The sequence below is a fragment of the Sminthopsis crassicaudata genome, chromosome 2 (assembly GCF_048593235.1).
Source record: "Sminthopsis crassicaudata isolate SCR6 chromosome 2, ASM4859323v1, whole genome shotgun sequence".
Classification (NCBI taxonomy): domain Eukaryota; kingdom Metazoa; phylum Chordata; class Mammalia; order Dasyuromorphia; family Dasyuridae; genus Sminthopsis; species Sminthopsis crassicaudata.
Window position 1 is genome coordinate 481,072,538 of NC_133618.1, and position 11,013 is coordinate 481,083,550.

The 11,013-nt window shown below is 38.6% G+C and overlaps 1 protein-coding gene across 1 annotated transcript; it reads left to right on the forward strand.

The window, feature by feature from the left end:
• Positions 1 to 1,553: 1,553 nt before the first annotated feature.
• LOC141552930 (histamine H3 receptor-like) lies at positions 1,554 to 10,434 on the forward strand. Its single transcript, XM_074284840.1, has 3 exons — positions 1,554 to 1,781; positions 2,285 to 2,506; positions 9,096 to 10,434. Exons 1-3 carry the CDS (start codon positions 1,554 to 1,556, stop codon positions 9,963 to 9,965), a joined length of 1,320 nt encoding a protein of 439 aa, XP_074140941.1. The 3' UTR covers positions 9,966 to 10,434.
• Positions 10,435 to 11,013: the final 579 nt, after the last annotated feature.

The window sequence follows — 11,013 nt, forward strand, 5'->3', positions numbered from 1 at the left end:
TCAGTGTTTTCCTAACTTAATTATCCCACACAATACAAAAACAAAACAAAACACAGTAAAACTGTCATTCCCTATAATGGGCAATTCCTAAGACTGCTGATTATCAAGACAGTGAAGATCCTTCTTCTGACCACCTATTATGCTACAAATAGGTGAGAGATTCAATACTGCCTTAATTTAATGGAGACCACAGTTGCTTTCCTAGTCATTTCCTCCTTCCACCACACAAATCAGGAAATGGCTTGTTGGAAATTGCTTCTAATAAACAGCATAAAAGATTAGATCTAGAAAGAAGGTGGTTTTATTCTGAGGAAACAAGAGATGTGATTCAGCTCCCCTAAAATCATTTTTAGTCACATACTCCAAATGATTGTCAGTTTCCTAACTAGTAAAGGATCTAATGATAAAAAGTTTACATCCATCCAGGCAGGTGATATGTAGAGAGTAAAACTTTATTGATTTGGTAAAATTTAGTCTCACTGCCATATTCCTAGAGATTGGAACACTATTCCCCAATCAGAAGGCAAAACCTATAATGAGGCGGTTTGGTGGCTCTGGCCTCTCTCTCTCCTCCTCTCCCAGTTTTCACTCTCTGGCCTTTAAGTCCAATTCTCCCTGTCCCCAAGGCTTTTGGCATATTTCTGTCTGAGAGTCTCTTCTATTCAGTTCCTCCCCTCCTCCTCAGCTCTCTTCTCTTTAGTCGGAATGATTTCATTTGGCTAGCTGCATTTAATCAATCTGTTCATCAGGTAATGAATCAATTCTCCACCATTATATAGTTATTGTCACATCAAATCAAGGAGATACACATCACAAGTGGCACATTGAGACATGGAAATGAGCCCCCTACCCAAATTCTGTAACATCTTATAATAAGCAGATTAAAAACAAAAAAACATCCTCGGTGTTGCTCGAGTTAAAACTTAGAAGGGAAAAGTCCCTGTTCCGAGCTTCTCCTCCTTCTAGAAGGGACGGGAGGGAAGACACGGGGAGAGGAGATGGAATGAGAAGGACCCTCTCCTCGCAATTGGAGGAAATCGTTCTCATTTTCTAGCTCTCTTCTTCCCTCCACCGTCTGCTCGCTCCTTTCTCCCTCTCCTTTACAAAGTTAGGGGCCATTCCAGGCTTAGCAGATCCCTCCTCCAGGCACAAGCATTTCCCTTTTCTTATCACCTCTCTCCTTTCCCTTTTCTTCTCTCCCCTTCTACCAATCTCTTCTCTCCCTTCCCCCCCACCACTCCTCTCCTTTGCTCTTCTCAACTCTCTTCCTCCGCTCTTCTCACTGTCAGACAGTCTCCCTTTGCCTGCTCCGTCTCTTACTCTTGCTCGCTCCCCAGCGTCCTCCAGAGCGGGCTGACCCCCGCCCTCGGTCCACTACTGACCAAGTATTAAGGGGTGCGGCGATGGAGCCGCAGCTGGTATTCAATACTTCAGGCAATTCCTGCGCCCCAGAACTCGGGCAGGTCCCAGACTCACACCCGGCTCCGGGACCCTTTCCCGCGTTGCATCCCGGAGGGTTCTCTGCACCGGTGGTCGCGTTGCTGGCCACACTCATGGCGCTGCTGGTGCTGACCACGGTGCTGGGCAACGCTCTGGTCATCCTCGCCTTCGTGGTGGAACGGAGCCTGCGCACGCAGGGAAACTTCTTTTTCCTCAACCTGGCTATCGCCGACCTGTTGGTAGGTGAGTACGGGGACCAAGCGGAGGGATGGGCCGTCAAGCGGTTAGGGCTGGATCTTAGAACAAAAGGGGCTGAAAGCCCTAGAGTGACTCCGAGCAGAGTAGCGGAGTCCCTACCAAGCTAGGAGTTAGAGGAATGTGCGGGACAGATGCTGAGGCAGCGCGGTATAATTAAGAGCCCGGGATGTGGAGGTAGAAGTCCTGCGTTTGAATCTTGAATTTGCCACTTGCCAAGTCACTTGCCATCTCTTGACCTTAGTTCCCCCCTCTGTAAAACGAAGGCGGGGTCACTGAGGTTACTTTCAACTCCATGATCCAAGAAGGGATGGGACTTCTGATGGGAGGTGCGGACAAGATAAAGGATTAATAACTGAAGGAGATGGTAGAGTGAGAGGGTTTTCTGGCTAGAAATGATAACTTACTTCAGACTGAGCCTGAGAACAGCTACTTAAGAACCTTTATTTATTGGTGCTACTTCAAGAAAGCTTTTGGTGTCTCTCAGATAAAGCCTTGAGGACTGAATGGCTGTGCTCCTACCTGCCCCTCGCTTCTTTGGTTTACTCTGAGCCCCCAGGTGTTAGATTCAAATGTTGTATTCAAGTAGAAAAGTGTGGGGGAACTTCCCTTCAGGTCCTGCACTGAAAGCTCTCTCCCCGCAGGCGGATTCTGCATCCCTCTCTACATCCCTTATGTCTTGACCGGAGAGTGGAAGTTTGGGAAGGGGCTGTGCAAGTTGTGGCTGGTGGTGGATTACCTGGTGTGTACTGCCTCTGTCTTCAACATCGTCCTCATCAGTTTTGACAGGTTCAATTCTGTCACCAGGGCGGTAAGAGAGCTAAGAGTTTCCCACTTTCCCTTCCTGGGGGCTTTGGGTTGATTTCCCATTTGGGGACATATGTAAAACAAACTTGTCTTTGGGAATAGCCTTCATATCTGAATTGGAATATCAGCAACCCTTTAAATCGGTGGCGATGTGGCTTAGTGAACAGTGCCGGGTAAGAAAAACTCACCTTCCCAAACTTAAATCTGCCCTCAGACACTTACTAGCAGTGTGAGCCTGGGCAAGGCATTTAACCCTGTTCGCCTGATCTGTAAAATGATCTGGAGAAAGAAATGGCAAACTATTGCAGTATCCCTGCCAAGAGAATCCCAAATGAGGTCAACAGAGAGTCAACTAGAAAATGACTGAATTTACACTTGCAGAACACAAAGGGGTTAAATAAGTAGCAAAACCAGGGCCCAGAACACTTGATATCTATGTCCAGGCTCTTTTCCCTAGACCTCTGCTGCCTCCAAGAGGCTAAGCAAGAGGGATGATCTTGGAGGGGAGAAATGGAATGCAAGGGGCTTTCTTCCTGGAGTTTAATACCTCCAACAAGCTCCTTCAGTCTCCTACAACTTCAAGTATTATAATAGTGTTCAGAGGAACTTACAATCTGAAAACTTGGTTTAGCAGTTCTAGTTTTGATTATCTTGGGCAAGTCACAAACTCAAAAAGCATCCAAATACAACAGGGCTTATGTGTATGTATGTAATGTAAAAGGCATTTAAAGTGCCATGAGAATAAGTTATTAGTAAATTAGTTTAACTTCACAAAGAGCTTCTCTGTGGTTCCATCCTGTTTTCCTAAATTAACATATTGTTTCTATTTTGACTGGAAACCCTGAGAGTCTTTCCCTCCCAGGTTGATTTATTATTATTAATTTTTTTTTTTTGGAATTAGGTAAAAGGCTATTCTTTGCCTCATTTCTCTTGTAAATCTCTAAATCAATAACTGGGCCTTGCTTCAGTCAATCTGTTAAAGACCTTAGCTTAAAAAAAAAAGCAAAGGACTCCCATTGCATCCAGGGACATCACAAAGTCATCCTAATCTATATCTTGTCACTGGCACCAGAGGGTTTTGGAGGAGTGAGGCTGGTGACTCTGCACAGTACTCTCACTTAAATCCAATTCCTTTGCATGTCATGGCATTATCTCTGTGATGTCATGATCTTCTTCAAGAACAAAGGACAAGCAATAACACAAATAAAATGTATACAAAATAATTTAATACATGGTAGCTTGTATAGGTTGAAAGTCTTTATCTGGCAAAATAGTACTTGAAGAGAGGTCTTCTATGAAGTGGATATAATGAAAGAGTTTACTTTAAGATTTTTAGGGCAGAACCCACTATCTCATGAGGCAGCCCATTTTGTGTCATTTTTATTGTTGCATTTCTCCTTTTAATGTTGTTCAATCATTTTTTCAATTATTTCTGACTTTTCATGACCCGTTTGGGGTTTTCTTGGCAAAGATACTGGAGTGGTTTGCCGCTTCCCTTCTCCAGCTCATTTTACAGATGAGGAAATTGAGGCAAACAGGGTGACTTGCTCAGAGTCATCTAGGTAGTGTGTGCAGTTCAATTTGAATTCAGGAAGATGAGTCTGACTTTAGGCTCAGCCTCTTTGATGTGCTACTTAGCTGTCCTGAAGTTCTCCCAGTAGGCCTAAAGGCTCCTCCTGTGACTTCAACCTATATTGCTCCTATGTCTTTGGGGCCAAATCTTCAACCTTTTCTATGTGATAACCCTTCAAATACATTAAGACAGCTAGTATGTTCCTTCTTATATCTTCTCTTCTCCAGGCTAAATGTCCACAGTTCTTTCACATCAAATATAACCTGGGACACTCTTGACAGTTTCTGAAGCAGATTAAAATATGACCAAGAAGGGACAAACATAAGAATACAACAGAATGCAGATAATGTTAATACATAGTTTTCTAAGGGAAAAAAAAGTGGCCTACAGAAATCCTTACATATGGTATAATGTCCTCAGTTTCTATTTGAATTTGACCCCACAGCTCTACAGCATGATCTTGAGAACTTTCACCATACCAACTATTGTCCTTTGAATACTCTTCAGTTTATGAATGTGCTTCCTAAATTGTGACACCCAGAATAGAATATAGTATTCCAAATGTGGGTCTGACCTTAACAGAGTACAGTATTGCCTCCAGAGTCTTGGATTCTTTGCCTTTCTCAATTTGACCTAAGACCAAAGAATCTCTTTTTGGGCTGCCATAACTCAGAATACACTTTTTGGCCAGCATTCTGCTAAAACTTCCATATCTTTTTTCAGATCAACTGTTCTCTAGGTGTCATCCATTCATTTTATACTTATGGAACTGATTTTTTTTTTTTTTATCCAAGTGTTAGACATATCTGTGCTTATTGAATTTCACCTTTTTAGATTAAGCCAGTGTTAAAGCCTGTTAAGATTTTTTGGATCCAGATTGTTCAAAGGATTAGCTATTCCTCCTAGTTTTATATCATCTGCAGACTTGAAAGCAATGCCTTGTCCATAATGAGTATTCAATAAATGATAAGTGTTGGAGTATATATCTGTGTCCAAGTCACTGATCAAAATGATCAAAAAGTCACTGTTCAGAACCAGGAATGAATCTCTGGGAACTCTATTAAGAGATGCTTCAAGTTGACATCAAACCATTAATAACTATAGCTATTCAACCCATTCCCAATCTATTTGTATATTATCATTTCTTCTCTCTTCAAGCCTCCTCCTTCCCATTCCCTTTTACCTGAAGACTAAATATCTTGTTTTAATGAGAAAATTGAAGCTATTTAAATGAAGGCCTTCTCCTCTTCTTTTCATTTCAGAACCCCTTATTCTAAGACCAACCCTTCTCTACGTGTGCCATGTATCTTACAGCCTTTCATCTTTTTTCACGTTTTTTCAGCATATTAACTCAATCATCTTCCCTTTAAAAAAAAATTTTTTTATCCACTCCATAGCTATGGTTCCTTTCCTACTATGCTAAAATACACCTAAGTCTCTTGTCATTCTTAAAAAACCTTCATTAAACTCTAACATCCTAAAATATTGTTTTATAGTCCTTTTCCCTTTCTCAGTCAAGCTCCAAGAAAATGTGTTTGTTTTTTAATGCTTATTACCTCCACTCCCTTTCCTCTCAATCTTGTAATCTGGCATCTGATATGATTCAAATGAAACTGTTCTTTCCAAAGTTACCAATAAGGCAATCAGCCAACTGGCAATCAATTACTAAATAGCATGGTTTCTCAATAGTTCTCATCTTTCTTTGTCATCTCTGCAAGATCTGACAGTTGGCCTTGCACTTCTTCAGGGTGTTCTCATCTCTCTGAATTTTCATGGCATCATTTTGTCCTGGTTAACCTTTCACTTGACTTCTCAGTCTCCTTTGCTGACTCATTCATATCATGGTATACACTATGAGGTTTCTCACTGTAGTGGGCCCCATTCTCTACTCTCTTTACATTCTCTTATTGATCTTATTATCTCCCAGGATTGATTATCTCTAAGTAGATGACAAACAGATCTGAATATCCAAACCATTATCTATTGGATTCGATATCTCAAGTCTCAATATTTTGCATATTGAACATATGCAAAATAGAACTCATTATCTTTCCTTCATAAACCCATCCTTCTTATAATTTTCTCACTTTGTCAAGAGCACCACAATTTCTCCAGTCCCCATACTTATATATTAGAAGTAACCTCAATTCTTCACCCTCCCTCAACCTAAATATCCAATCATTTGCCAAATCTTTACCCTTCTACCTTCACAGTCTCACCCTTAACTGTTTTTACTCAAAGAGCCATCACCTTGGACATCTTGACTGTACTACTGCCATGACCAAATTGGCTTCCCTCTGTAAAATCTCTCTGCTCCAGTCCATCCTCCATACTTCTGTCAGTGATTTTCCTTAAGCATAGATCTGATGTCACTCTTCTATTCAAAACACATTGATTCCCTATTGCTTCCAAGATTTAAACTCTTATCTATTAAAGCTCTTTACAACCTGCCCCAATCTATCTTTTCAGGTTTATGATATATTATATTCACTAAATTCAGATTTACTATATATTACTATCCTCTTGCACTCTAATTTCCAGCCACATTGGTTAGCTCAAGTAGCACTTCAGCTTCCAACTCCAATCTTTTGCATCTACAGTCCCCCAAGTCTGGAATATACTCTCTCATGTTTTGTACAATCCTCTTCTTTGAAGACACACATCAAGCAATACCTTCATGATTCTTTTCTGATCTCTCCAATTGCTTGTGCCTTCCTTCTCTAACTACCTTGTAGTAGCAAGCAAATTGGGTGAATGGTTCTTCGACCTTTCCATAATTATCTTGTCTCTCCTGAATAGTCGAAGTATACTTTTTTAAATTAAGAAGCACTTATAATGCAACTGTTATGTACTAAGAACTATGCTATAGCCTTATTCTCCCCCCAAAGTAACAAAGATAATAAAAAAACCATTGTGTTGTCCTTAAAATGTTTACTAGCTAAGAAAAAAAAAATGTTAGCTTTAATTTATTCTGAGTTTTAGCCCTATTAACACTATTCTTACAGGAACATCCCACACATGTGTATTTGTTATTTGTTCCTGCATCCATTTTCTAGGCATCTTTAATATTTTTATTTCCTAATACATACCTTCCTATCACCAGTAAGTCATACCTTATAAAAAATTAAGAGGGGAGATAAAGTAATAGCAAAACTAATGCACCAACCAATAATATGTGCCATATTCCACATCCATATTCCTCTGCTTCTGAAAAAGGAAGTTAAAATTTTCTGTTTTTTCTATGTAGGTCTAAGACTCTTAGTTATAATCACACAATGATGATTCTATCTACAATGTTCTGTTCACTTGTACATGCCTTTAAAATATCTTCAATGTGGTTGCTAAATTTCCTAGATGTCCAAAATGAAAATAATTCTTCCCCCTTTCCTCTTCAATAGAACTTTTTTCTGGGGTTTCAGAATTTCATTTTTGAGAACTTCCATCCTTCCCAAACTCGCTGCCCCTATCAGGTTTTCAAGGCAGAGATCGCACTTCTTGATTCTCAGCAGTTTCTGGAATTGGTTCTCTAGAACAGCTTCTAGAGTTAACTTCACACTGTTTCTAGCTTCCTAGTTCATTCTCACATATCCTGATGTGAAATGACTACTTTCTATCAAAGTCTCTATTACTTCTACCTCCTTGTTGATGAGAAACAGATCTAGAATAGCAACTATTCTTACTGCTTCTATTTTTCAAATGTCATCATTAAGAAATTATTTACAATTCTGCTTTTGGAGGAAAGTGCTCCTGAGTAAATTTTGGAATAATTGAAGTCTCCATCATTACTCTTATTTCAGGCCTGTTATCTATTTTCTAAACTAATTTCTTTCCTTAGTCTGTCTAGATGATCATCTACATGCTGCTTATGTTCCCTCTCTTGAAATAGCCTTTCCTATTATCTATCAATAAACATTTATTGAGCACCCACTATATGCTAAATTCCAAGGATACAAAAGACACTACCTGCCCTCAAGAAGTTTGTGTTAAATTATATTATAAATTATATTAAATACTTATCAGAAGACAGGCACAAGGGTTGTAGAAAGCTTTCTGTAGAAAGTAAGATTTATTTGGATTTAGAAGCTAGAGAAATTGGTAATTGGAGTGAAAGAGGGAGAGCATTTCTAACACAGAGGGACAGTCAAGAGAAAACGGTCAGAACTGACAAGAAAATCTTGTAGTGGAATAGTTAGGAGGTCAGTATCATTGAAAGAAAATGTGTTAGTGACTAAGGTATAAGAAACATAACACCTTAAGTGGAAAGTTAGGAGAGAACTGAATTATAAAGGGCTTTGAATACAAAAAAAAAAAAAAAAAAAAAAAAAAAAAAAAAAAAACCAAAACATTTTATATTTGCTCCTGGATGCAAAAAGAAGCACTGTAATTTAATGAGTGTCTTTTTATTGTCTCTAGGATATATATTCAAGTCCTCTCTAATGCAAGACCCAACTCAAGTGCCTATTTCTATATAAAGCTTTACTTGATTTCTTTCCCAAAGTCATATGATTTCTCTCTTCTATGAATTCCATAGTTCATTGTTTCTCTCTTATTGCTTTTAATAAGCACCCATAGGGGGGAGACATTGTCTCACAATAACTTCTCCCTTTTCTAGTGATATAAAATTTGGGAATGATCTCCCCTACCAATCCTGCCTTATACTTCACTAGCACTTCTCTAATGAATTCAACTACAATATTAAATATTATAAGTACTTGTTTCTTGCTTTATCCTCCCACGATACAAAAAGATCAACAAGAGCAGGAAAGGATGACTTATCTAAACTTTTTTTGTTATTTAGTGTCAAGCACAGTGCCTAATGTTAACTGAATAAAAAGTACTTCCTTCATGACACTTCTATGAGATAGGTAGGACAAGCAGTAGTATCTTCTTTTAATTGATGAGGTCATTTATTAAGTGTTAGAAGAGTTGATTTAATCAATCTCAGATGAATCAGTGAAATTGCTTCCTGATTCTGGTCTTTCCCCTTCTGCCCTTTTCCTCTGTTTTTTCTTCTCTCTAGGTGACTTACAGAGCTCAGAAGGGAATGACCAGAAATGCTGTCTTTAAGATGCTTATAGTATGGTTAGCAGCTTTCCTCCTTTATGGTCCTGCTATCATCTGCTGGGAGTACATTGCCAGAAAAAGCATCTTGCCCCGAGGAGAATGCTATGCTGAGTTCTACTACAATTGGTATTTTTTGATGATTGCTTCCACCATTGAATTCTTCACCCCTTTCATCAGTGTCTCCTACTTTAACCTAAGCATCTACATCAGCATCAGAAAACGTACACTCCTGAGAATTGACAATCTTGACTCCAGTAGAGAGAATTGTGAAATGAACTTTCTGGAAAAAAGAAAGGGACAGGTCATATTTTTTATTAAGCCAGCTGAGTGGAACAGGAAGAAGAAAAAAGAGCATGGCCTCTTCCCTAATGGGCCTCTTGGTCCCAAGCATGATAGCCCCTCTTCCTTGGATATCCAGGGTGCACAAGATTTGCCTCCTTTACAAATCAAAATGAAAAACAAAGCAAGCCAAGTCTATGAAGCCACAGAAAGTATTTGCAATGCTACAAGGCACCCAGACATCACCAGGACAATGGCAAATCGCCTTCGGCTCTCTCGGGACAAGAGAGTGGCTAAATCTTTGGCCATCATTGTGTGCGTATTTGGGCTATGCTGGGCACCTTATACACTGCTTATGATCATTAGAGCTATGTGTCATGGGACATGTGTACAGCATTTTTTCTATGAGTTCTCTTTTTGGTTACTTTGGCTAAATTCAGCCATTAATCCTGCTTTATACCCACTCTGTCACGTGAGCTTTCGGAAAGCTTTCCTCAAACTGCTATGTCCTGGTAAAGCCAAAATTCACCCCCATATTTTTAGGTGAAGAAAAGGCCCATCTGCAAGCTGCAATCACCAAAAATCTTCATTTCTCTTTAAAATGGAGTCTATGAAGTCTACTTGGTGACTATCAATCACTTTACTTTACATTTTCACCATGGAGAATCTTTAAGCAACAAAAAGTGAAAGCATCAAATGAAAATTACTGCGAGTATAACTCCAAATTTAATATTCTATCTGGGTAAGGGATGAGTTAGGAGGGAAAAATCACTTTTTAATTTATTTTCTTGGGAAAAATTTTCAGGAGATTTAGAAATGACTGGAGTCTGAGTTCAATTGACTAGATTTGTACAGAGAAATTTATTTTTTTCTCAATAAGTATACCAAATGTTTTTATTTATGTGGGTGTTCATCAGTGCTTATATGCTCAAAGCAATGCCTATTTATAAAATAACATGTAGATAAATAAAAGTACTACTTTTAAAAACTCAAATATAAAAATTCATTTAACAATTATCAAGCTAAAATAAAACAAGAAAAAATCTCACAGCTTCTTTGAATGTGATTATTATCTCTTGCAAGAAAAAAAAAAAAAAGTAAATTTAATTTAAACCATAAGCTGAAAAACTTTAGCTAATTTCTTACCATGAAATACTGGAATGCTTAAGTAGCAAAAAACAAAACAAAAAAAAAACCTCCTTCTAGAAATATTTTTTGCAAAAATCATCCAAATTCTTACCAGTCTAGTATGGGTTAGGTATACTTTTTCTTACAGATAACCAACAATATTAATTTTCTGAAATTCACATTGGTAGCTCATCAATATCATGGCAAGCAGCAACATTCATTTTTGTTTGTTTGTTTGTCATGAGCGGTCCAAAAGGGCGTTTTGTGTCCAATCAAATGGTCTTCAAAAATTTGAGAATCACTGTCCTAAAGAATTTCTAATGGTCCTTTTCACTTATGTTGTTATGCTACAATATAAAGATAAGTTGAGAAATAATCATTTTAATCAGAGAATTTATTGAAAGTCGACTGACCACATGGGATTAGCATCCAGAGTGTATGGTGGTGAACAAAAAGAACGTAGGGTC

Coding starts and splice junctions, on each gene's coding strand:
- LOC141552930 (XM_074284840.1), top strand. CDS start 1,554: ATGGCGCTGCTGGTGCTGACCACGGTGCTGGGCAACGCTCTGGTCATC. Junction 1,782..2,284: donor CTAGAGTGACTCCGAGCAGA/GTAGCGGAGTCC, acceptor GTATTCAAGTAG/AAAAGTGTGGGGGAACTTCC. Junction 2,507..9,095: donor TCAATTCTGTCACCAGGGCG/GTAAGAGAGCTA, acceptor TCTTCTCTCTAG/GTGACTTACAGAGCTCAGAA.